The following is a 27,339-nucleotide window of genomic DNA, read 5'->3' on the forward strand; positions in this document are numbered from 1 at the left end:
AACAAATATTCTGGACAAAGATTAATAACCCCAAAATAAATGAGCTCCTACAAATCAATAAGAAAAAGAAAGACAATAAAAACGAGCAAGGGATTTACACAAGCCTTTCGCTAAGGAATGAATTACAACGGACATATAAATGTATGTTAATTGAACTAATAATTGAAGAATTGAAGAAATGCAAATTAGTAAGAGATAAGGATTGGCAAAAATTCAAAAGATGCATATGATGTATGTCTAACCGATATAGGTGGGGGAGAAGAGGCATGCTATTGATGGTTACATAAAAGATCACAGCACTTTGGGAAGATAGTTGTGTACTATATGAACTATACCAGTTCCATTTCTTGGATTCTCTTCTATAAATTCATAAAGACGTATGAATACATACACATATATACATACACACACATTGCAGTACTATTTGTAGAAATACAAATACTAGAAATGATTTCAGTGATCATAAATGGGGACATCCATTAATACTAGGCATCTAGTAAGAAAAATATGATTGCTCTCTCTATATACTCACCTGAAAAGATGCCCACGATGTATTATTAAGGGAAAAAAAGCAAATTGCAGATGAATACAATCCAAGTTTTGCTGCTCCCCTCACCTATGAAAAAGGGAAGCTGCATAGAGTATGAATGTGTCTGTATAAGCAGAGAAAACTTTTGGGAAGGATACGAAATGCTGGACAGTTGTTGCCCATGGGAATGGGAATGGGACTAGAGAGTAATGTTGCCTGCGTCAACATTCCACATACATTCTTTTTCAAATGCGGTGAGCCTCTGGTTAATTGCTACTTGCTTTGGTAGGTCTTTCAGTAACCCTCAAGCACGACTTGCTTCACACACATTGAAAGTGGACTGGGGATTATTTCTTAGTGTTAGCAATCGTTTGTTTCTTTTTTACTTGTTTACAGTGGAAAAAGTACCTTGGTTTAGGAGGCAATAGGTGACAAAGCATATTCCATAATTAATTAGGTTATGGGATCAATTAAATAAAGCCAAAATAAACCAGTTCAAGAGTATGTCATTAATAATGTTTGTGCAAAGGCAAAAAACTACAAAAATATGGCATGGTACAGGGTAGGTATTTGGTTTTTGTGGTTTGAAGAGTACTACTTCAGGGATAGGGAAATAATCAAAGACCGCCATGTACAGTTACAGATGCTGTATTTCTTGATGGTGGTGGTGGTGGTGACTCTACAGTACCAATAATATTAGCTCAAATTGCACACACTGGGTTTCTACTCTTTCCAGAGACAAGAGGAGCCCTTCCCTGGGCCTCACTCTGACCCACTTTTGGCTATACCCCTCCCTAGGGTGCAGAGTCCCTATGGCCAAAGGTTTGCCCATCCGGAGTATGTTCCTGGCCTTCACATACAGGGAATAGATGAGCCTCTGCATTAACTCTGTTGTCTCAGATGTAGACTGTGCTGTAGGTACGTGCAACTCTGGGTCCGAGGTCTGGCCAAGAGGAGGCTGTTTTCAGGGATGAGATGGAACTTGGACATGTGGGGTGGAAAAATATAGGGGGAGGGGATGGGTGGGTGGCAAGATGAGTGCTGGGTGCTGAGCAGGGCCAAGGGTGGGAAGGGAAGAGGGTGCCCTGGGTGCAGGACAGAGCTGGGTGGGAAGAAAATGGGGTGTGCTGGGCACAGGGCAGGGGCCAAGGGTGGGAAGCAGAACAGAGGTGGCTGCAGCTTGATGACACTGAAAGGTGCCCCACCTGAGTAGGCAACATCTGCCCGGAAGAACCCCCGACCACTGCAATGTTAAGAGAGCAGGGGGTGGGGTGTGTGTGTGTGTGTGTGTGTGTGTGTGTGTGTGTGTGTCAAAATGGGGCTGGGAACACCCAGCCCATGAAGCACTTCAAAATATTTTCTTGTTTCCACCACATTTCTTATTGGACCCTTGAATTATTTAAAAGCATAATACTTACCTTCCAAGCCATTGGGTGTTTTAAAATTACCATGATTTCTAACCTAGTTCCACTTGACTGATCATACTTTTAATGCTGCACACCCCACATAACTTTCTTTTTCCCTGGCCCCTTTTTATATTTGTATATAATATATATGCTGTATATATTATATTACATATAGTACTTATCACTTGCTGATAGACTACTGCTTATCAAGGCCATTTCTCTACCCTTCTAAGCTCTGTGCTGTTTTTATTTTCTGTCCTCTTGCTAGAATGTAAGCCCCAGGGTAGCAGGGATTTTTGCCTATTTGTTCACTGATGTATATTCCTAGTGCTTAGAATAGTTCATGAGGCGAAGTAGACAATCAGTAAGTTTTTGCTGGACCGTGAATGAACTCCAAAGTTGAGTTCCTTGAGGAAAAAAATACAAAATAGAGGCATCAGTGGCTTTCAAACAATGAATTTCCTCTCCACTGAATCTTCCCAGGACTTTCCTTTCTTCCTTCTCTCAGAGGACTACATCTCCTTGCCCATCCAGCCAGCCCACGGATGAGAATTCTGCCCTTCAGTTGGAAGAGTCATCCAAGACATGGCAGCCATTTTTCCCACTCCTCCAAGCTCCATGCTTCTTTTCCCTGTTGTCACCCCTGGCACCTCTGGCTCAGCCCATTTGCACAAAAGTTTGCTTTGGGAAGAGGACTTTTAGCCTCAAAGGTCACTTTAGTTTACAAATACTCTGAGAATGAAACTCGTTTATACTGAAGACATTGGCTTTTAAGCCTGGGTTATGTGGGAAAGACAGAGGACAGAGGCACATGTGACTCAGGAAAAAGAGGAAGCAAGAATATGCACACAGCCTTCATCAAATATTTTATTTCTTTGATTTGGTTGTGATAGTGTATTCATATTCTACCCTTTCTCCATGGAATGATTTAAAGTGACTTACAAAGATACCGATATCTAAGCTCGATGAGAGCAGGGACTTGGTTTTATTCACACCTTAGTCATAGCTAGGCCTGGGACATGGTCAATTCTCAAGTGTTGGTTGAATGAAAGAATGAATGGTAAGACACTTTTCTAATCTGAATGAAAGCACAAATATTAGGCTGTGTGGGTCAAAATTGGATACTAACCCACCTCTGGACACAGAGTGCCAGAGGGAGTTCAGGCTTCCTCAGCTCTGTCTTTTTTTTTTTTTTTTAAAGATTTTATTCATTTATTTGAGAGAGAGAGAATGAGAGACAGAGAGCATGAGAGGGAGGAGGGTCAGAGGGAGAAGCAGACTCCCCGCTGAGCAGGGAGCCCGATGCGGGACTCGATCCCGGGACTCCAGGACCACGACCCGAGCCGAAGGCAGTCGCTCAACCAACTGAGCCACCCAGGCGCCCCTCAGCTCTGTCTTGTGGTTTGATGGGCACTGACCCTTCAAGGCCAGGTTAAGGCTAGTTTGCCTGAAAGGATTATTGTGTGTATGTATGTGTGTGTGCATGTAGGTGTGTGTGTGTGTGTGTGTGCAGGAGCTTGGTTGTCCATATCTTTGGTTGGGGTCAGACTTTGAATTGGGTTCTATATTTACTCATTACCCTATCCCCTCTGTGACTACCACTACAAATCTAGCAAGTGGAGCCCAACAGGATCTTCAAGGAAGAGCAAAAACTCTCCAAATCAGTAAGCCTCCATCCCCCCAAAAAGATTATATCCACACTTAGTATTGCCATTTAGAAACAAGTACAATATGTGTTTAGAATCTTGTCACAATCTCTCCACTTTGGATCTGCTTTCAAATACCAAACTATGAATGAGGTGGGTGCACAAGTCTCTAAGATGTTAGGGAGCTGTAGCCTTTTCCAAGGAAGGAGACAGATGTCCTCAGGTACAATCTAGACCTACCTCTATGTTGTTGGATTGCCTTCATTCTCCTCTGTTGCTGCAAATGGTTAGCTAGCTAGGAGTGTGGGGTTTTCCTAGGGGGTGAATGGAGAAGTTTATGAAAGACTTAGGGAAGCATCACATATCTCTCCTTGACATCCTCTGTACCCTCACAAACACCTACTAATGAGGAACACATCACTGTGCAAGTAACTGGGCTTCACTTTAGCAGGAATTAAATGGCTTGTTCCCTTTCATAGTTGGCTCTTAATTTTTTCCCCAGTTTTCTTTCTCTATGTCCTTCCTTCCTGTTCTGTTTCTTGATTAAAAAAACAAACAAACAAACAAACAAACCATAATCCCTTTTCTGATATCCTAGGAAATATCCTAATATAGCCTATGTGATTCCATTACAGGTAGTGAAGTTCTGACTTCAAAATGAATCGTTGAATCAAATTCTGCACACTAATGAAGGAATTATTCTACAAGCTTCTGCCAATAGCAAATATGCCAAAATTATGTTATAAAACACATTTCTCAGAAAACCAAACAAAGGAAATAGGAAGGAACAGACAAAGCTCTTTTTTCTCTTTTATTTCCCTCTGTTGCCTAATTTTCAGCTTTCATAAGGTCATTTGAAAAAGGACAAGATTCTGGAGACTTGGGTCTCTACTTATTTGATCATATTTTTTGTAGTTCCTTCTCTATCTTTACCTTGTCTATTACGGTTTGTGCTCATTTAGAATATGAACAATATTGTTACCAGATGGCCTTACAGTGGCATCACCAAATAGGTCTTTTCTACAACAGCCTGTAATGAGAGTCTAAAACATAGCTTGTAATTTTCAAAGGGTTTAGTTAGCATAGACGCCATCTTATCTGGGGAGGTTGAGACTTACTGTATTTGATGAGTTTTGGGTCTTTCTCAAAGGAACTGTTGGCTCCACTTGCAGGGAAGTCACAAATGAAAATGGAACCCTCCATTCAAAATGTAATGTGGGCCACTTCCCAACCCCCCAGTCAAGCAAGTTCCCCTCTTTTCTCTATGAGAAGGGCAGTGGGTTTATCTATGCAAAGATGGGGATGGGGTGAGTGAATGCAGGAGAGAAGGAGACAAAGCGATGATGAGGGAAGAATGGAACAGAATTTCTATGCCCTAGGTTCTGCTGATTCTCCCTCAAATGGAGCTTGTGTCTACAGTGATGGCCTGAGGTTTGTTTTCATAGATTGGGTTTGGACTCTCTCTTCCTTGGCCTTGCCATCCTCATGCCTTTCAGGCTCCCTCATCTCTAGGCCCTTGCTCACAGGATGTTGTGGCTGAATTCACTACTACAAGAAAGAGCACATTCAGTTTCCATCTGAGACTTTCTGCATAATTTTTGGGAAATTCAAGAAGAGATAAGAAAAGGGAACAGAAGAGAAAAGCGCTTTAGGTCTCTATTTCTTAATTTCCCTTCAAGAATCTTATCAGTTGAAAGCCTCCTCAATGGGTAAGTAGCTTGAATTTTGCCTGAGCTAATTAGGTATTGATATGTAGTTGCCAAGTTCTATGGTTGCGCATGATACCCGAGTACACAGGACCCAAATGAACTAAGTTTGTATTATTTTTTCCTATGTTCTTTTATTTCCAAAAAAATTAAATCAAATTCGTGGAGCTTTGAATAAAACAGTACACCAGCAAAGAAAATAAATGCACTGAAAGTGAAAAAAAAAGGAACCTGCTGTTTGATTTACATCATTTTATTAATGGGTTAGTCAACATTTACTCAGAGCCTACTGGGCACAGAATGTAATAGACATGTGGGAAAATTAAAAAATTATGGGAAGATATTTTTTCTGCCTGTAAAAATCCAACTAATTTAGTGTAATGAAAGACACCAACTAAAGACATCTGAGAATATCTAAGAATACAAATAATGGGAACCTGGCGATGTTTGCTAAGGACACATTAGTTTCAATTGCCCATGATTGCGGAAGGGCTGGCTCAGTGAGCGTACCCTGAGACCCACGTTGCAATGAAGCATTCCACTGGGGATGTTGTGGCCTCTCCCTGGCTAAAATCAGTCTAACAACAGACCTCACCTCTCTTAGTCACTACAGGAACAACTGTAGAGCAGAGTGTGGTGACCCTAAAGGGCTGGTTTCATACCCGTAAGGCCTGATTTTATTTAACTGATGATACAGTCGTGGCCATTTAGGGATTTCTGCCACAGGCTTTGTGACTGTATCAGCTCAAGACTCTTCTATCGCCTTTAAAGTCAGAAGGTAAGTGACACTCGCTCTGAAGACCCTACGGGTAACACTCAAGTCTCTCTTCTGCCTCTGTTTGGCCAGCTCACGTTTTTGTGGGTTTTATGTGAAATTAAGCGTCATTCTGGATAAATCTGACTTTTCAAGGGGAGTGGAGCTTCCTTATCTGTGCTTCCTGCTGGCAGAAATCTGGAAAGCTGCCAACAATCTGGCCAAGAACTCTGTTTTGAACGAGAAAGTCTACAGGGTGGGTCCTGACTTGTCGCTAGTGTTTCTGGATCTTTTGGGAACTGTCATATTGAACTGCCTGTTCTTTTTTTTTTTTAAGATTTTATTTATTTATTTGACAGAGAGAGACACAGCGAGAGAGGGAACACAAGCAGGGGGAGTGGGAGAGGGAGAAGCAGGCTTCCCGCGGAGCAGGGAGCCCGATGCGGGGCTCGATCCCAGGACCCTGGGATCATGACCTGAGCCGAAGGCAGACGCTTAATGACTGAGCCACCCAGGTGCCCCCGAACTGCCTGTTCTTTTGAGTGGAGTGCCTTTGAGGCCCCCTGAGCGACTCTGAACAAGGAGTCTCAGAACACCTGTGTGGAATGCCGGCGTTGTCTTAAATCCATTGTGGATCAATATTTGTACAAATAATAATAAAATAAATAGAAAAATTCAACTTAAAAAAACCTCCAGGTTTTTAAAATCTTAAAAAAAATAAAAAATAAGTAAAAAACCTCCAAAGACATACAAAACCCAAGCTCAATTCCTTCCTTCTTTCTTTCTTTTTCTTTTAATTCAGCAGACATAGAACAATTCTGCCGAATTGCCATAAAAGTTCTAAATGCTCACTTTGTTTCTGTACTTATCTCATTGCAGACTGGTTACAAACAATGTGCAGAATGGAACAGAAACTGGTTCCTGGGTTGTAGTTTGAGTAGCATAGGCTTAAAAGATGAGGGGGCTGTGGATTATTTTTAAACTAGGAGCCTTTCAACTAATTGTTCGAGAGCCAGAGAGCAGACCCCTTTTAGCTCATTTCGTGTAGCTTTTTATTCTGACTTAAATCAGAGCTTGCAAATGTGAAACCAACCATGTTTGTCCCTAAAAGCCAGTTGCCATCTTTCCTGGCCTCCCAGCTGAGATGCAAGCTCCTTCTGGACACTCCCATAGAATCATGTCGTGCAGTGTCTTATCTCTTTACTAAACTACAAGGTCTCATTCAACAGTGCTCAACAGTATGGGGAGGAAGAACAAAATTATAAAGTAATACTAAGTATATGCACTGGAAAATATGCAAGCACATTACCTATCAGATTTACAAATATTGCTGAGAGTGTCCCAGGCAATGTTGCTCTTACCAGTATCTTCGTAGGAGAAAGACTTGTGGAGAAAACCAGAGCGGGGAGAAAAGATGAATATACTCAGTCACTAGACCCGGCACAGTATACAAACCTGCAGACCATGATTCTCCATGGAAGGATTAGGGAGATCCCTTGGCACCAAGGAAACAGCCCAGGAGCTGGAATCCCCAGGCCTGGCACCCTGGAGGTCCTGTCCTGGGGGCCCTGCCCTTCCTGCCTCCCCCACCCAATGGCACGTGTGTCCTGGGTGGGCCTCCCTTACCCTCTGCCTCAGGTGTCCTCATCCTGGGTTTCTCAGCTCAGCCCTGGTTTTCTCAGAGAGGTCTTTCCTTCCCTCCCCCATGTCCTCTCTTTATAAGCACAGGGACTTCTCCCTTTCTAGCGGTTATAATTTCTCCTTATATTTTTGTAGGTGGTTACTTGTCTTGACACTTTAAGCCCCGTGAGGGCGCGACTCATGCCTGGGTTGTCCCTCCCTGCATATACCAGGCTTGGCATAATGCTTGCAGCTCAAGTCCCAATAGCTGTTTGCTGACAGCCCAGCCACAACGACCACGCTGTGTGCCATCTTTTCTTTTCTCCCTATTTTTGCTCATAATCTTTTCATTCAGTGAATTGGGTTTGATTCGGTGGAATCATAAAGCGACCTAATTTTATCTGTTTCATTGTTCCTTCAAACCCACTCTCTGAGCTTTTTTTCCCTGCCACTGGAGATGATCTTAGGCAGGTCCTGTAGCTTGTAGAGTCAGTCGTAGGTCATAAAAAGTCACTTGCAGGGCACCTGGGTGGCTCGGTCGGTTAAGTGTCTGCTTTCAGCTCAGGTCATGATTCCCGGGTCCTGGGATCAAGTCCCACATAGGGCTCCCTGCTCCGCGGGGAGTCTGCTTCTCCTTCTCCCTGTCCCTCTCCCCAGCCCTCCCCCAATACTCGTGCTCTCTTTCTCAAATAAATAAATAAAATCTTAAAAAAAAAAAGTCACGTGCAGTCACAAGAGCTGATATATTAGTAGTTAAAGCTGAAACCAGGGGCCTGAGAAAAAGCTGTGGATGTTTGCCCAACCTTGGCTCCTCTGGTTGGAGGGGCGGCCCTGGGGCCCCATGCACAGTGGGCCTGGAATGCCCCCAGACAGTGCCCAGTGAGGACAGGGCTGGGGGCAGTGTTCCCGCACCCCCGCCGCCCTCGCCTGCACTTTTCCAGTTGAATCTTCTGCAGGCTGGGGTGGGGTGGTGGTCTGGGCCTGCAAAACTGCCTCACAGCCTCTTCACCCTGAGCTGGGAGGCGTCCTTGTACTGGACGTCCCTGGTACTTGTCCCTGCTCTAGAACTTTCCCCATGGTCGATATTATTGCCTGGATGTCTGCCTCTCACACTAGACTGTGAGCCCTTGAAGGTAGGGACTGAGTTCTAGGAATTTTTGTATCCCGGTTAAATCCAGAAAAAAGTTGATTCATGTTATTGAATAAATTAAAATACTTCCTAAGCTATTTTACTTTGCGTGATTAATATTCTATACTTAGAACTTTATCTTTGCAAAACTCCTTGGAAGGAAGAACGCTGAAGATCAAATCAAATGATCCTCTTCTGAGGGCAGGTTTGGCTGGAGGAGAAGGTGTGTAGTGGGACACAGGGAAGAACAGGCCCGGCCTCAGACAGACCTGCGTTCAAAGCCTGGCTCTGTCACTTACCAGGCCCCTTCATCTTTCTGAGATTCAGTTTCTGTAAAAGAGAGCTAAGAATGGTCCCTGTTCATAGGGTTTCTGTGGAGGATCAAAATGAGGGGGGAGCACTTAAAATAATAATTGGGACATGGTGAGAATTCGGTAAACACTACCAATTTTTACTGAATTTCCTACAAAGGATTCACCAGGTTTTATCAATCCTTATTTTGTTTTTAGACTAAGAAAAATGCTGGTAACTGTGACATGCCATTGATTGAACAACCCCACTCTTTATCCAGAGATGCTAAAGTTTGGGGGGAGTACATTTTAGAATCAATAAAGTGCAATATTATTGTGCCTTATGTAAAAAAAAAAAGACTGTGGAGGATAAATAATGAGCTGTGGGAGGTGTTTGGGTGACTGAGGTAGGAGAGGCCGGTCCTTTGCTATATGAGGATATAAAAATGCAAATATCTCTTCCCCATTTCTTTCATTTCAGATGCAAGACGCTAGCCATTGGAGTCCTGCTGCACATGGAATGATGAAGATACAGTGTAATTAATATAAGCTATTGGCTCACGAAGAGACATTTGCAGAGCTAAAGGAGAGTCAGAGCAGGGTGGGAACCCATCAAAACTAAGCTCCTCAGAAATGAGAATCACAAAGGGTAAAAAAAATCCTACATAACTGAACGCTTCAGGTTTTTAGGCAGTTGGTAATATCAAGAAGAAACAAATTTCTAATGCGTTTAAAGCCAAATTCAGATCAATGAGTGAAGCTCTCTGGACCAACATTCCCCTCAGTGCCCGCCACCGGCCATCCTAATGCATCAAATCACAGTCACGTGCAGGTCTTCTGTTTGGAATTTTGAATCTCAGTGTGTGAAATGTGAGAGTACTATTTTAGATGCCAAGGCAGATCCTGAAAAACAGCTGAAATAATCAATGCAGGGGGAAAAAAAAAAACCCAGGCTGAAAGTCTTTCCTTTCGTAGAGAATTTGCGACATAAAAAAAAAAAAAGAGGAACAAATGTCAAGGGCAGCTGGGTTAATGAGTACAGAGAGTACAGCTGCTCTTACCTCTGGAGACGGGAGTGCTGACGTGGATGGAGCGTGAGTGGAAAATTAGGGTTGTGATTGCAGCAGCCCCTAACGGGCACTTACTGCACATCAATATATAATGGGGTGTGATTGGCACCGCCTGCTGAACAAGAGATGCTGGACTGTAATTAGAATGTTGGCTCTCATCAAAATACAGTAAAACAAGGAAAGCAGTGATTACTTAGACCTGAAGCTACAGTCCACAAGATGGCTTTGCTTTCGAAATTCTTTATTGTTTCAGCGTTCATTAAACACCCCCCTCCAAAAAAACCCCCCACAGGCCATACAAAATTAAGATGCTCTGTAAAGAAGAATACAGGAGATGAGCCTGAGCTGTCTGTATGATGGTCAGTGTTTAGAGATGGGCTCCATAAATTTCAATGAGAATCACTGTGGAGTATTTCTCGTTTTGCTAAATGGCTATCTCCGTATCTCCATCTTATTCCGCGGTACCATTGTTTCTGCAGAGGCAGAATTGTCCCACCATATCATAATATCAACAGAAAAATGACTTCTAGCTGTGAACCGGGGCTTTCTACTCACTGAGTGCACTTACGTAAGTTCTTTTTGAAGATAAAGTTGAACCAAGGCTTGCTTCTTTTCTGTTTTTTGTTTTTTTTTTTTTAAGATTTATTTATTTATTAGGGAGAGAGAGTGAGTGTGTGCGTGGAGAGTGGGGAGAGGCAGAGGGAGAGGGAGAGAGAGTCTTCAGCAGACTCCACACTGAGCACGGAGCCTGAGGCGGGGTTTGATCCCACAACCCTGAGATCATGGACCTGAGCCAAAACCAAGAGCCAGTTGCTCAACTGGCTGTGCCACCCAGGCACCCCAAGCCTTGCTTATTTTCTTTTGAAATTTTCAAAGCTTCCCATGTGTATTAGGATTTAGGTATATTACCAGTCTTCTAACTTTCCTGGTAGTCTTCTAGACCTTAATCCTAGAGAATGGAATTTACCTTTTTTTTTCCTTAAATTTTTATTTAAATTCTAGTTAACATACAGTGCAATATTGGTTTCAGGAGTAGAATTCAGTGATTCATCACTTACATATAACACTCAGAGCTCATCACAGTGTCCTCTTTAATACCCATCACCCATTTAGCCCATCCCCCACCCACCTCCCTCCATAAACCTTCAGTTTGTTCTCTATCATGAAGAGTCTCCTATGGAGACGAACCATGAGAGACTATGGACTCTGAGAAACAAACTGAGGGTTCTAGAGGGGAGGGGGTAGGGGGATGGGTTAGCCTGGTGATGGGTATTAAAGAGGGCACGTATTGAATGGAGCACTGGGTGTTATATCCAAACAATGAATCATGGAACACTACATCAAAAACTAATGATGTAATGAATGGTGATTAACATAACATAATAAAATAAAATTTAAAAAAAGAGTCTCTTATGGATTGTTTCCCTCTCTCTCTCTTTTTTCCCCCTTCCCATATGTTAATCTGTATTGTTTCTTAAATTCCACACATGCGTGAAATCATATGGTATTTTTCTTTCTTTGACTGATTTATTTTGCTTAGCATATTACACTGTAGCTCCATCCAAGTCATTGCAAATGGCAAGATTTCATTCATTCTTTTTGATAGTTGAGTAATATTCCATTGTGTATATATACCACATCTTCTTTATTCATCAGTCGATGGATATTTGGGCTCTTTCCATAGTTTGGCTATTGTTGATAATGCTGCTTATAAACTTCAGGGTGCATGTATCCCTTTGAATCAGTATTTTTGTATCTTTTGGGTAAATATCTACTTGGGCAATTGCTGGGTCGTAGGATAATACTTCTGTTTTTTTGAGGGAACTCCATACTGTTTTCCACAGTGGCTGCACCAGTTTGCATTCCCACCAACAGTGCAAGAGGGTTCTCCTTTCTCCACATCCTTGCCAACACCTGTTGTCTCCTGTGTTGTTAATTTTAGCCATGGAATTCACATTTTATTTTATTTATTTATTTATTTATTTATTTATTTATTTATTTATTTTAATTTTTTTAAAGATTTTATTTATTTATTTGACAGAGAGAGACACAGCGAAAGAGGGAATACAAGCAGGGGGAATGGGAGAGGGAGAAGCAGGCTTCCCGCGGAGCAGGGAGCCCGATGCGGGGCTCGATCCCAGGACCCTGGGATCATGACCTGAGCCGAAGGCAGACGCTTAATGACTGAGCCACCCAGGCGCCCCTGGAATTCACATTTTAAAAACCACACTTAATTTTTCATTCTTCATGTACTTGGTATATATAGTATAGACATTTTCCCTTTCTGATCTAAGTAACAAATGACCTGTATCTTATTGTTTTGTTTGTTTGTTGTGAATGAAATCGGCAAGAAAGAGAAAAGGACCACTCTAATTGGTCAAGAGGTCACTACTAACATAAATCAGTCTGGTAAAACTGCATTTAAAAAACTAATCTCTAATCATTCTCATAAAAAGTCTTTATTATAGTTTCTCATATTTGATGAAGGAAAAAAGGATTAGTTCAGAAGTCAATCAGCAAGTAGACAACAGAGTAAGGAACTTAGTCTTCAGATTTTAGTCCATTTCATGCATTACCCACACTTAGTGTATATCCCACATACACTGTGAGAGCCAGCCCTTCCGGTCCACTTGCAGAATTGTAATTCGTAGGACATTTTATAAGATTAGTTCAAGTTTATTGATAAACATTGCTTGTAATACACTCTTTTCTTAACCCAGGTAAATATTCTCACTCATCTGATGGAGTTTGATTCTTCCCATTAGAAGGTAAGGAATTCCATGGGGCGCCTGGGTGGCTCAGTCGTTAAGTCTGCCTTCAGCTCAGGTCATGATCCCAGGGTCCTGGGATCGAGCCCCACATTGGGCTCCCTGATCGGCGGGAAGCCTGCTTCTTCCTCTCCCACTCCCCCTGCTTGTGTTCCCTCTCTCGCTGTGTCTCTGTCAAGTAAATAAATAAATCTTAAAAAAAAAAAAAAAAGAAGGTAAAGAATTCCAAGCAACGAAAAATTCTCTAGAAGTTGTATACGCCACCTAAATGAAACTATGGTTTCATAAACCCTAGGTATCTGATTTTAAAAAATAATTCTTTAGAAACTATACATGCTATTTATTGCTTTTTATAATTATTGGATCACCTAAGTGTAAATGATTCAGTACAGACTTGGATGTTTGATTTATGAACGTTTGCGCTGGATAAGTATGCTTGCAGTCTTGCGGTGGTCAAATGGCTGTAATGTTGGCTTGAAGATTTCATGTAACTTTATTGGCCCGCCTACTCAAGGTACCAACCATGAAACACTGTACTTGCATTAGAGAGCATGAGTGCTCAAAACCTTGTATAATGAATGGATCATATATGGAGAAGTAGTAACAACTAAAATTACATAATACTATTAGCCATTCCTTTACTGTGTTTGTCACAATCTTATGAGCTGATAACTAACATTTAGTGAGCATCAGGCATGGAGCTATGCACAATTTATGTGTATCATCTTAGTTTGCAGAATTACCTTGTAGGGTAGGTGCTATTACATATCTCAGGAAACTGAGGCACAGGCATTAGATCACACAGAATTATCAGGGGAGGAGTCAAGATTTGGACTCTCGTCTGCTAGTCTTATCATTATGTGCCTATTAATGTTAACAGAAATCAACAAGGTTATCACTTGAATTGGTTGAAGTTTGGATCTTCAAAAGAGAATATATTTTTTTTCTTTGGCTCACCCTCAAAGTTACTCACAGTCATGATTTAGACTATGTGATGGATCTAAACCTCTTAATTTTTTTTTTCTGATTTGCTTGTTTTCAGGACACCCAAATGTTTGATTTCAGCCTTAAGCAAACACAGTATTTTCACTAAAAATAGTTAGGTTAGACAAATTGGCTTAGCCTTTTCCCTAATGGTATTGAATAAAGCTGGTTAATGTGTGGCATGTAGATACCTAGTAGAGCTTTTTGTAAAGCAAATCATGCTTAAACCTAGGACTAGTCTGTCTTTTAAGTATGAGGCTCTTCGCTGTCTTCACAAGATAGAGCAAACCCACAGAGGTGCGGTGTTTCTGTAGATGGCTAATAGCTTAAAAAAAGTGCTCAGTGACCAGATTAACAAAGCACTATTATTAGGAACTTGTCTTCTTGCCTCATTTCATCCTAATTGATTGAGCTATATACCCTGGGTTTCTTTCTTTCTTTCTTTCTTTCTTTTTTTTTTTTTAAGATTTTATTTATTCATTTGAGACACAGAGATACGTAGAGAGAGCATGAGCAGGGGGAGAGGCAGAGGGAGAGGGAGAAGCAGGCTCTCCGCTGAGCCAGGAGCCCGATGTGGGGTTCGATCCCAGGACCCTGGGGATCATGACCTGAGACGAAGGCAGATGCTTAACCATCTGAGCCACCCAGGTGCCCCTATACCCAGGGTTTCTAAAGTGCCTAGAGACTTAGTCCAACCCCATTCACTCTTTTCATGACCTGGGTTACTAGTCTTTCATTTTCCCAACTAATGCTTGTTAATGTCTGCTTTGAAATTCCCAAACCTGTCTTGTGTTGAAATTTTTATAGTAGATGACTCTTAACTGAATCACCTATCACAACAAGGGTGATCTTTGGAGAGAACCATCTGTTTAAGCATTACCCTAGAATTTCCCCCCCAGGATTAATTTTGAAGCTACTCCTTTAAAAATGTAAATAGGTGGACACTCCCCACTGGCTGCAGCCTGTCCTGCAGCCTCCCAGTCTCTGGCGGCCACCTCCCCCAGGCATGGCAGGGCCTCGCCTCACTCTTGTAACAGCATGGCACAGCACGCTCAACTTCATGCTCAGCATCAAAGCTTATGGTGAGACCATTCTAAAAGGTCTCCTTTTAGATGACAAAGTCGACACAGCTGGCAAGACCATGGTTATTTAGCGACCTACAGAAACAAAAATGGCAGCTTTGCCAATTTGAGCATTTACCCACATGGATTGGTGGTGTTGGGCCTTCAGAGTTATGATGGTGATCTACAAGGCCAAGAAGTTGACCGTCTTTTGAACAAAGTAGAAGAATGAAAGAACTGAGGACAGTACTGGGTGGGGGAAGCGATTCCCGCCCATTGTTTGAGGAGGAGCCATGGACGGATACTGGCCCACTGATAATGGTTGCCTGGTTGAGTATGACATAGATGAAGTGGTGTATGATGAAGATTCACCTTATCAGAGATTAAAATTCTACACTTGAAGCAATTTGGGAATATTCTCATCTTGGCGGGGATGTTAATCTGGCGGAGAGTGATGTGGGTATACCCAGGCTATCGTGGCAGTGGAAAAGACTATAGAGGCAAAGACGCACTGATTCCAGGGGGCGGAGATGGGGGCATATTATGTGAAAGTGTCAAACTGAAACCAAAAATGGTCACTGTGGTAGAGATTGACCAACTGGTGGTCGATGGATGTAAGAAATACATGCGAAAAACATGTGGCGACGACTGAGACAATCTTAAAGGAGACTGCTCTCAGGTCCTAACGGAAGACTGTATTCTAGGGCTGAAGAGAGAGTTTGATGATGTGATAAATGATTTGATAGCAGTTCCAATCTCTACATCTCCAGAAGATTCCACATGGAAGTTTCTCAGACTGATTCTTGACCTCTCAATGGAAGTCCTGAAACAGGATGGGAAATACATGACACAGGGCAACTGTGTCAATTTGACAGAAGCCCTGTCACTCCATGAACAGCTTGGGCGCCTGTATTGTCCTGTGGGATTCTCAGAGGTCGTCTCTTCTGTCACACTTGGAATTGCGAGTATTTTACAGTTGGCAAGAAAGCTGAGCCTTGAAGACCAGTATCCCCTCATCATGTGTGCTACAAATAGCCCTCCTAAGCTACATATGCTGCACATGACACTGAAATGAGTCAGGCAGTTGTGAATTCAAGTTTTCTTTTTTAAATTATTTTTAATTTAAAAAAAGCAAATGGAAAAGTCTATTTTGATGAGGTAGGGTGTTACTTTTTTAAAAAGTCACCCGAAGGATGATTAGACAGCACAAGCAAAGGCTGGTAAATGCAAGGAACCCCTAGAATGTGATTTTTGTTACTTTTTTTGTGTGTGGGCTGTTTTTGTTTTGGCCGACTTCAAATTTGGTCATTTGGAGGCATGAACATCATTGTTTTGTTCTGGAGGGAAGTTCTGGATGGTGTTTGTTTCCCAAAAAATTGACTTAGATATTAAAATTTGGTGCTTAAGAGAGTTAAGAAAAACCAAACAGCAATGCTTCGAATAAAATTATGAGAAAAAAATGCAAACAAGTGATCAATGTAACTATCACTTCTTAAAAACAATTTTTATTGTTGTCCATATGTAGGCAGGCAGTAGAACTAGTTTTCAGTGAAAACATTTGGAAACATCTTGTAGACACAAGATGTCAATGGCTACTGCTAACAAAATGTGCAACAAAAAATTTCTCTCTTCCATTTCTTCATCTACACAAGCTTTGCTTCAGGATTAGTTCTGATTTTGACTGTGTAGAATTACTGAATTTTAGAAGAATGCACTTAGGGTTTTGTGGACCACCCACAACCATATTCTAAAATGCAAGCAAAAAGGCATTTTACAGAGGCAAACACTGACTCCCAAAATGGCAAAGCAACTAGTTCAAGTTTACTCAATGAATCTGACAGTTGTCCTGGCTCATGGTCCTACATGCTGCCATCAGGCTTCAAAGCTGACCTGAGGCCGGGTGACGGTGACACACTGCAAGATCTGGAGGCTTTCCTGAGGGCATTTGGGGTGAGGGGATCTAAAGCTTATATAATTTACAATCATACTTGTGTATATATGTGTGCCTATAAAGTTTTAGCTACGTACAAAGTGCTTTTTTCTTTCCTTTTCCCAAACTTGTGGTATGGTATGGTGTAGAACACAATGCTCTTAAGTAATTCCATAGAAAGAAGTTTCCATAGCCGAAAGAGATGGGAAACACTGCATGTTATATCCCCATTGCAAACATTCTTGGTGGATCAGGAAGCATTATTTGCATATAAAGGGTTGAGCAGTCCTGTAGTAAAGAAACTCAGTAGTCTCTGAATTTGGTTATTAACCATTTCCCGCCCCCCCTCAGTAGCTCTCAGAAATTATATGAAACTAATCCTCTTTTTTTGCAAAACACTTTTTTGGGAAAGGCTATTCTAAATGTCTATCAAGAGTATACTCTTTAAACATGGTACATTTTAATGAGATTATGTCTTAAGATAGCATAAAAACTTGCTAACAATAAAGAAAACGCCCAGGATACAGCTTGTGAAAGTAAAAATTTTATTTTGATTGACTTCTCAATGTATAGTTCAATATAATGCCAGTTTTTAATGGCAAAAATTTGGTTCCACTGAAACTCCATGATGCTACAGAGAGCTACTACTTTTTCCAGGAAGTAAACAGCTGGAAATAGAAAAGCACAACTTTCTAGCAGCATGGCAACTTATTAAACTGCAGACCTAACAAGCCTGCAACTTTTATACTAAAAATGGCACAAACATGAGCTGGTGACAAAAGTGAGAAATGGAGAACAAGATGTGAACGCCAAAAGGAGCAGTATAGGTACTGTGAAGACAACAAAAAACCCAATACAGCTGTAAGAAGTTTTAAGGATAATTATAGAAAAGGGAACCAAATGTTTTACTCAAATGTTTTTTAGAGCCTTTCTGTAGAGATACAAATATATATATATATTTATCCAAAAATATGTTTTATACAGATAAATGCTTCTCAATTAAAGATGGGACCAAAGCTATAGTTATAACATAAAGCACTGTCTTTTGTAAGACTATTTATCCAACTGAATTTTCAATTTCTTTAAGATTAGTGCAGTAAATGTTTTCCAAATATAATTACCCGACATTCTTTTTATAGATATAAATCAAGTAGGCATTATTTTTAAAAAGGGTTTGCAGGTTAAACAATATTTTTCTAAGATGCTGTGCATACCGACCTTATAACAAGCCCCATTAAGAATCATTATTAATAAACATATCAAAAAGGGCTATAGTCAGATTTGCTTCTTTATAGTGAATATTTAATTTTCTGATTTCCAGTTTACAAGTGTTGAAAATGCACAAGAAAGATTTTACTTCACAGGTACTTTTACGTTCATATATTTTGATTCAATATATATGGCAATAAATCTCCACACATTGTAACCAAGAGTATGTTTTCTTTTTTTTAAATGGGATGTAACATTAACAACCATTACCTATAAAATAAAGCACACAATTATTTTAGTGAATTTACAAATCTTTTTTCCCAGGTGTAAAGACTACAAAAATTCCTAAAAATTAGAGAACACTGAAAACATATTAAAGTTTGACTTCCAACTTTATAGTATTTCCATTTTACCCTGAAAGATAACTTAAAAAATATGACCTTGCTGGAACAGGCCATCTTGCTAATATAAAAAATTGGTGAGAGCAAGAAATTTTACCACTGATATGTAGAATTTTTGTAAATAGTTATCTCTCCAAATCATTAGAAAAACGTTCAAAGATAAAAAACAAAATAAAATATGGTGGTGGTCCCTAAACTATTTTGAAGGCAGGTAGCTTAGTCTAAGCTAAAATATTTTTCTCACTCATAGTAATCATCCTTCCCTCAAATGCCCTTTAAAAAAATGCATGAAACAGTACAATAGCAAGAATCAAAGAGCACAAACTGTATTTTTAAGGACAGAAAAAATCTCTAGTGCTGAAAGATATAGTAAAAAGCAGATTTCTTTGGGGACATTAATCAATTAGATTGTAATTCATTATGAAGATTTCTCTTTTCTATTACGGGGAGAGTCTGCTCCATTTGAAGTTACTGTTCCATTTACACCATTTTCTGAAAAGAGAAAAGAATCAGTATTACTCTCTTTTATAAAGAAATGCAAATAGTATCATATTTATACATAAAAGTACCTTCAGAAAAGAAAATTTAAAAACCCAATAAATATCTGCATGCCCTTAGGTAAAACTTATTTAGCAGTAAATAGACCTTTACTAGTATTTAACCAATCATAAAACCTGGTAACATGTTAAACACAATGAACTAAAAGTAGCAAATTTTTTAAAGATTTTATTTATTTGAGAGTGAGTGAGTGTGTGAGGGAGAGGGAGAGAGAATCTGAAGCAGACTCTGCCCTGAGCACCGAGCCTAACATGGGCCTTGATCCCACAACTGAGATCATGACCTGAGCCGAAACCCTGAGTCAGATGCTTAACCAACTGAGCCACCCAGGTGCCCCTAAAAGTAGCACATTTTTAAAAAAGTAACTGTCAATTGCATCTCAGTAAAAAATAAAGCAATTACTACTGAAAGCAGAAAAAAGTGACAGAGAGAAGACAGAAAACTCTAAAAAACAATGAGAAGAATTTTAAAATAGTTTTAAGAGCAGTACTTTTGGTAGCAATAAAGAACCTTTTCACATTTGTCTGTAAGCAAAGTTCTTGGGGTTATGTTTCTTTAAAAGACAAAGTCAGTGTTCAGGATAACTCTTATGTTTAGGAGTGTACTATGGCTGCCTTCTTCAAGTTATGATGGAGATATCTATCAATCGATCGATTGATCTGTAATTATTGTTAGACTAACCCTCCCTCCAAAAATATCCATAAAAGTTGGAATACAAAAATGCCTGTTTGAAGGAGAAAAAAAAAACCCCCGAAGGCTGCTCTGTGTATTTCTCCCATAAGGTATGTGACAATTACTGAATGTGCACACACAAAGCAAGACTCAGAGAAATCAAGCAGCAAGCAACTCCTATGCAAGTACAAAGCTAAACAGAGAACTGCTTAGTCTCATAATGACAGCAAGAAAAAAATCTGAACCCAGGGTCTGTCAGAGAAGACAGACTGTACAAATGGTTGATGTTCTAGGAATGAGGGCAAACTGGGAATAGATCAGTTTTGACAGGAGAGAATGATCTACCCATATTCAATCCAGAGCCTCTATAAACTCGTCTAGAACCTACACACATTTTTACCATAAAACGTCCAGTATTCAATTAAAAAATTGCCAGGCATCCTGGAAAGCAAGACCAAATGACTAAAAACTAAGAGAAAAAAATGTATCAGGAACAGAGCTTCGTTCTTTTCAGCCAGCACCAAGTGATGGGCATCTGTTGGGATAACTGGCACAAGCCCTGCAAGACCAGGGGCAAGAGAAAGCCCTTCCACAAGAAGCAGAAGTATGAGCTGGGATGCTCTGCCCCATACACACAGTCCCAATCTAGGGAGGCAGTAAGAAGTACCCTGCCTTGAGACTGGGTGCGGGAACTTCTCCTGGTGCTGTGAGTGTTGGGAGCGCCGAAGAGGCATTACTGATACTGTCTGTAAAGGATCCAACAATGAATGAGTAGTCCACAAAGGCCCTGGTGAGGAACTGTACTGTGCTCACTGACAGCACACCATCCTGACAATGGTATGATTCCCACTATGTACTACTTCTGGGCTGCAAGAAGCGGGTTAAGTTGACTCCTGAGGAGGAAGAGATTTTAAACAAAAAAGAATCAAAGAAAATTCAGAAGAAATATAATGAAAGGAAAAAGCAAGCAACAATGAGCAGTCTTTTGGAGGAGCAGTTCTACCAGAGCAGGCCTCTTGGGTGCATTGCTTGAAGACGAGGTCAGTGTGGCTGAGCAGAGGGCTATGTGCTAGAGGGCAAGGAACTGGGGTTCTATTTGAGGAAAATCAAGGTCCAGAAAGCAAATAAATCATCTTCCCTCCTATCTTCAACTCATGTAATAAAGATGTTTACTGTTGAAAAGAAAAGAAAGGAAAAGAAAAGAAAAAGAAAAGAGAAAAGAAAAGATCCTCAGCTGATCCACATCTGGAGTTATCAGACAGGGACATTAAAAGAACAATGAGTAATAAAAATAAATGAAAAGATGGAGAATTTCATGAGAACTAAAATCTTTAATTCTATAACTGGAAAATACAGTAACTGAAAATACAGACTTAATAAATGAATTTAATAGCAGATTAGGCACAACAGAAGAAATCAATGAAACAGAAAAAATACTTAGATTGAAACTCAGAAAAAAAAGGGATGAAAAATGCAGAAAAGCATGGACAGGGTAAAAAGGGTTTAAAACATATATTGGAGTCCCAGAAAGACAGGAGAAAGAGAATGGGGTAGAAGAGTATTTGAAGAAATTATGGTCAAGAATTTTCCAAAAATGATAAAAGAAGCCAAGCCAAGATTCAGGAAGCTCTATATGACAGAGAATAGGATAAATACAAAGAAAATCATACCCAGGCACATCAGTATAATTCCAAAAACAAAGACAATAATTATCAGACAATTAAATCCAATTATATGCTGCTGACAAGAGATGCAATTTATATTTAAGGATAAAGAAAGGTTTAAAGTAGAAAAATACAGAAAAAGATACACCATAACATTTTACCAAAAGAAAGCTGGTGTAGCTATAGTAGTAAATTCAGACATTTACTAGAGATGAAGACGGATATTCAATAAAAGGAAAGGATAAATTCAACAGGAATTTATAACAACCCTGAATTTTGATATACCTATAATACATCTTCAAAATATTGAAAGCAAAAACTGGTAAGCTACAAGGAAAAGTGGTATCTCCTGCAATAACTGACTGAACAAACAGAACTCTTACCAAATCAGTAAAGATACAGATTGAACAATACAACAAATCTGACCTGATATACAACATAAAACCCAAGAAATTCAGAAAACACATTCTTTTGAAGTCTAAATGGAACATTTACCAAAACTGAACACATGCTGAGCCATAATGAAAGTCTAACAAATTCCAAAGAACTGAAATCATTCAGAATATGTTCTTTAACCATAAAGGAATTAAGCTAAAATCAGTAACAAAAAGAAAACTAGAAAATGCCCAAGTAGTTGTAAATTAAACGATGCATTAATAAATGATTGATCCATGGGTCAAAGAAATCAGATTGGAATTATATCCTGAAGTGAATGATAATGAAAAAGACATATCAAAATCTATGAAATTCAATTAAAGCATTGCTGAAAGGGAAGTTTGTCTTTAATTGTAAGTAATTCACGAGATGGGCAGAAAATCAATGATGTAAAGATCCATCTGAAGAAGGTAAACCACAAATAACAAAACAGCAAATCAAGCCCAAAGAAAGGGAAATAGGAACAAAAATCAATGATATGACTAAGAAAATCAACAAAAAAGCCCACAAATGTTAGTTCTTGGCAAATGGGGAAAAAAAAAAAGAGAGAAGGGCATAAATTACTAACATAGGAAATAAAAAATACCACTATTCTACACAAATGAATAAGAGGATATTATAATTTTACCAACACACTTGCAAAGTTAGATGAAATGAAAAAATTCCTTGACAAACACAACTTTCCAAAGGAGACACAATAAGGAATAAAAATCTGAATAATCCTATTATCTATTAAAGAATGTAAATCTATAGGTAAAATATCCTCCCCTAGAGAAGATTCTAGGTTAGGTGGCCTCACTGGTAAATTCTTCCAAACATTTAAGTAAGAAATAATGCTGACATCACACAAAAGATAAAACTGCCCAATACTTTTATTTATAAAGCCACCACAACCCTGACACCAAGATCTGATAAGAACATTACAAAAACAAAACCAGGCTAATTAGAGGCCATTCTTTTATATGAACACAGGTGCAAAAATTCTAAAAAAATACTGAAAACACCAATCTATTAAAAGTGATGAATTATCATCATCAACTTGAATTTATGTCAGAAATGCAAGATTGGTTTTACATTTGAAAATAATATATATTACCAAAAAATACACATCAATATCCTTTATGAATACAGACATAAAAATGCTCAATAAAATACTAACAAATCAAATCAAACAACATCTTATATAACATGACCAAATGAGATTTATCCCAGGAATGCATTGTTGCCTTAACATTCAAAAATCAATTCATAGTAATATATGATATCGGGCACCTGGGTGGCTCAGTGGGTTAAGTGTCTGCCTTCAGTTCAGGTCATGATCTCAGGGTCCTGGGATCGAGTCCCGCTCCTGCATCGGGCTCCCTGCTCAGCGGGGAGTCTGCTTCTCCCTCTCCCTTCTGCCCCTCCCTCCTGCCTGTGTTCTCTCTGTCAAATAAATAATTACAAAATCTTTAAAAAAAATAGTAATACATGATATCAATAAAATGAAGGACACAAACCATTTGATGATTTCAGCAGATACTGAAAAAGCAAGTGACAAAATCTAACATCCTTTCATAATAAAGATACTAATAAACCAGAAATAGAAGGGAACTTCCTTAAGCTGATAAAGGCATTTAGAAAAACCCACAAGTAACATCATACTTAATGGTAAAGGACTAGATGCTTTCCTCATAATATCAGGAACAAGATGAGGATGTCTGCTCCCACCACTTCCACTCAACATTGTTTTGGAGGTTCTAGGCAGGGCAATTTGGCAAGAAGATGAAATAAAAATCATCCAGATTAGACAGGAAGAAGTAAAACTATTTCCATCTGCAGATGACATGGTCCTGCATACTGAAAATGCAAAGGAATTCACACAAAACCCCACTACTAAATAATAACCCTAAAAAGTTCAGTGATGTTGCAGGATAAAAGATCAATATGGAAAAATCAATTATATTTCTATATACTGGCAATAAACAATCCAAAAAAGAAATTAAGAAGACAATTCTATTTACAATATCATCAAAAAGAATAAAATACTTAGGAATAAAAAGAAGGGCAAGACTTATACACAGATAACTACAAAATTTAACTAAAAGATATGAAAGAAGACCCAAATAAATGGAAGGACATCCATGTTCCTATTTTTCAAGGGAATCGACAGATTCAAAATAATCCATATCAAAAGCCCAGCTGGCTTTTGCAGAAACTGACAAGCTGATCCTAAAATTCATATGGAAGTTCAAAGGACCCAGAATAACCAAAGAATGAAAAAGAACAAAATGGAGGACTCACATTTCCTGATTTCAAAACAAACTAGAAAGCAACAGTAATCAAGACAGTGTGGTACTGGCATAAGAACAGGCATAATGAACCATGAGAGACTGGACTCTGAGAAACAAACTGAGGGTTCTAGAGGGGAGGGGGGGGGATGGGTTAGCCTGGTGATGGGTATTAAAGAGGGCACGTATTGAATGGAGCACTGGGTGTTATACGCAAACAATGAATCATGGAACACTACATCAAAAACTAATGATGTAATGTATGGTGACTAACATAACAATAAAATAAAATTAAAAAAAAAAAAAAAAAAAGAATAGGCAAAAACAGAATTGAGAGCCCAAAAATAAATTCCTACTTTTTGATCAACTGATTTCCTCTCCCCACCGAAAACAAGTTACTTATTCTGCCCTGGAAGCACTTGATCAACTGATTTTCAACAAGGGTATCCGGACAACACAATAGAGAAAGGTTAGTCTTTTCAACAAATGCTGCAGGGGACAACTGGATATCATATGTAAAAAACAATGAATGTAAAATGGTGCAGCCACTTTTAGCGGTTCCTCCCGCAAATGTTAAATATACAATCACCATTTGACCTAGCCATTCCATTCCTAGGTATATACCCAAGAGAGCAAAAACAGGTGTTCAAAAAAAAACTTGTACATAAATGTTTACAGCAGCAAAAGAGTGGAAACAACCCAAATGCAATTAGTAAGTGGATAAACATAATCTGGTATATCCACACAATGGAATAGTACTTGGCCATAAAAAGGAATCAAGTATTGGTATTCGCTACAACATGTATGAACCTTAAGTATAAGCTAAGTGAAAGAAACCAGTTGCAAAAGATCACAATTTATATGATTCCATTTATATGAAATGTCCAGAAAAGGCCAATCCACAGAGACAGAAAATAGGTAAGTGGCTGCCAGAGGCAGGGGGAAGGAAAGGATAGGAAATGACTGCTAGCGGGCATTGGGTCTCTTTTTGGGGAGATAAAAATGTTCTCGAATTAGTGGCTCACACACTTTGTGAATATACTTAAAAACCACTGAGCCATATACTTTATTTTTTTAAGATTTTATTTATTCATTTGACAGAGAGAGACAGAGAGAGGAGGAACACAAGCAGGGGGAGTGGGAGAGGGAAAAGCACTTCCTGCCAAGCAGGGAGCCCAATGTGGGGATTCGATCCCAGGACTCTGGGATCACGACCCGAGCCGAAGGCAGACACCCAACGACTGAGCCACCCAGGCGCCCCTGAGCCATATACTTTAAAGGGTGAACCTTATGGTATGTGATTTAGATCCCAACAAAATGGTTATTAAATAAATATCATTGAAAGAAGTTAAAGATAATCTAGGTAAATGGAAGTATATACCATATTCATGGGCTGAAATGCTCATTCCTCCCTAAAATGATCTATAGATTCAATGTAATTCCAATCTAATATCCCAGCAAGAGTTTTTTTTTGGGGGGGTGGGGGTGGAAATTGACCAAGATGTACTAAAACTTATATGAAATGCAAAGGCCCAAGAGTTGCTGAGACAAGCTTGAATAGGACAGGGCTGGAGGACATAAACTATCAAATATGAAGACTTTTAAGGAGCAAACCAGAGTTGATATATTTTTAAAAATGAACTCCTATGTTACAATTCCTATTATAACACCAAATACTAGTTGAAAAAAGTACTGCAATGTCAATGCATTTCAGTCAAAAGCCAGAAGAAGAAAAGAGGGTAGATGCAGGCTCAAAGATGAAGGATCAAGCAATCAAAAGTTATAGAAAATGCTGTTCTACTTGGAACTAAGATGGGGAGGGGCTGTAAAGAGGTTTTGTTTTTTAAATATGAGTAAGATGCTTGAAAGCACAAACTACCGCTTGCTGGGTTAATTATTCACGACTAAAATGGCCCATATACACTGGTCTAGGGGAAAACTTGGGAGAGAGAAATTTAGTGGACAGCTTTTGGGGAATAACTGACCCAGGGAATCAACAAACTATTGAATGGGTTAAGTTTTACTTTGCCTCTGATTTTGCTAAAAACAGAATTAAAATTTTCCTTATAGAATTTTAGGGGCACCTGGGTGGTTTAGTCAGTTGAGTGTCTGACTCTTGGTTTTGGCTCGGGTCATGATCTCAGGGTCGTGAGATCGAACCCCGTGTTGGGCTCTGTGCTCAGCCCAGAGTCTGCTTGTCCCTCTCCCTCCCCCTCTGCTCCTTCCCCTGCTCATGTGCACAGTGCTCTTTCGTTCTCTCTCAAATAAAAAAAATATTTTTTAAATTTTAATTAAGTTTAGAATAAGACCCCACAACATTTTTTTTTTTGAATGTTTTCTGCTTCAGCTTTTCCACTGCTTACTGAATACAAACCTGTTCCTTTTCTAGAAGACCTGCCTTTAGTCACTGTTGGTTTCTTCTTCACAGCAGGTGCCTGAAAAGTTGAATGTTCCCTCCACCTCCGAAGCTGAAAATTAATGAACTTCCACATCATGAATGCTTGGGTAATGCAAATGGATGCCAGGACAGCAATTCTGAGGATATTAAGGTTAATAAACAAAAATCAGAGTAAATCAAAGCAATGCCATTGAATGCAGTGTTCTATCTTGCACTGACAGGATTATAATCTTGGTGCTGAATTCCCACTGGTGACAAGATGATGTTAATAAACAATTATCCCATTAATAGTTAATCTCTAAATTCAAAGAAAACCCTTAGAATTTCAATTCAGACATACGCAACTGCAGCAGGTTTGAAATCAAATGAATGTGTTCCCCCCCGTATTTGTCTCTTTATTTTTTTAAGATGATCTACATCATAAACGGATAATACATACTATATAGCAGTACAAAGTGAGAAAAATGTTAAATTGGCTGTACCTTACAGCTAACACATTGAAGTTCCCAGCACTGAAATCCAGTTTCTGATTCTCTGCTCTTGCAAGGCCAAAGCCAACAGTGAGTACTGAAAGAATTAAAGTCAGAAGTCTTCCCAAAACAAATAGAACTGCCCACAGAGAAAACCTGTAAGAAAAATGTCTTAAGTCAAATTCATAAAATTACAAAGATATGAATAGATTCTAATAGGCATCAGATTCCTACTAAGTAAATGCATATTAAAACAACATTTCTTTTTGTTCTGCAAAAAAAGATTCTGAAGTAAAAGGTTTGGGATATGCTATATATCACACTCTTGGAAATATATAACATAGCAGATTTAAGATTCTAGGAAGTCCA

The 27,339-nt window shown here is 39.4% G+C and overlaps 1 protein-coding gene across 2 annotated transcripts in view; it reads right to left on the reverse strand.

The window, feature by feature from the left end:
• Positions 1–17,415: 17,415 nt before the first annotated feature.
• The window catches only part of TRAM1 (translocation associated membrane protein 1), a 32,228-nt gene continuing 22,304 nt past the window's right edge, over positions 17,416–27,339 (reverse strand). For both annotated transcript variants that reach the window (XM_035011317.1, XM_035011319.1), the window contains exons 9-11: positions 26,983–27,126; positions 26,477–26,637; positions 17,416–18,995 (exon numbers count right to left, since the gene is read on the reverse strand). In XM_035011317.1, the coding sequence (XP_034867208.1) occupies positions 18,922–18,995; positions 26,477–26,637; positions 26,983–27,126 (379 nt within the window). In that variant the 3' untranslated portion in view covers positions 17,416–18,921. The remainder of the gene's footprint in view (positions 18,996–26,476; positions 26,638–26,982; positions 27,127–27,339) is intronic.

This window comes from Mirounga leonina, unplaced genomic scaffold (assembly GCF_011800145.1).
Source record: "Mirounga leonina isolate KUSES-001 unplaced genomic scaffold, KU_Mleo_1.0 Mir_165, whole genome shotgun sequence".
Lineage (NCBI taxonomy): Eukaryota > Metazoa > Chordata > Mammalia > Carnivora > Phocidae > Mirounga > Mirounga leonina.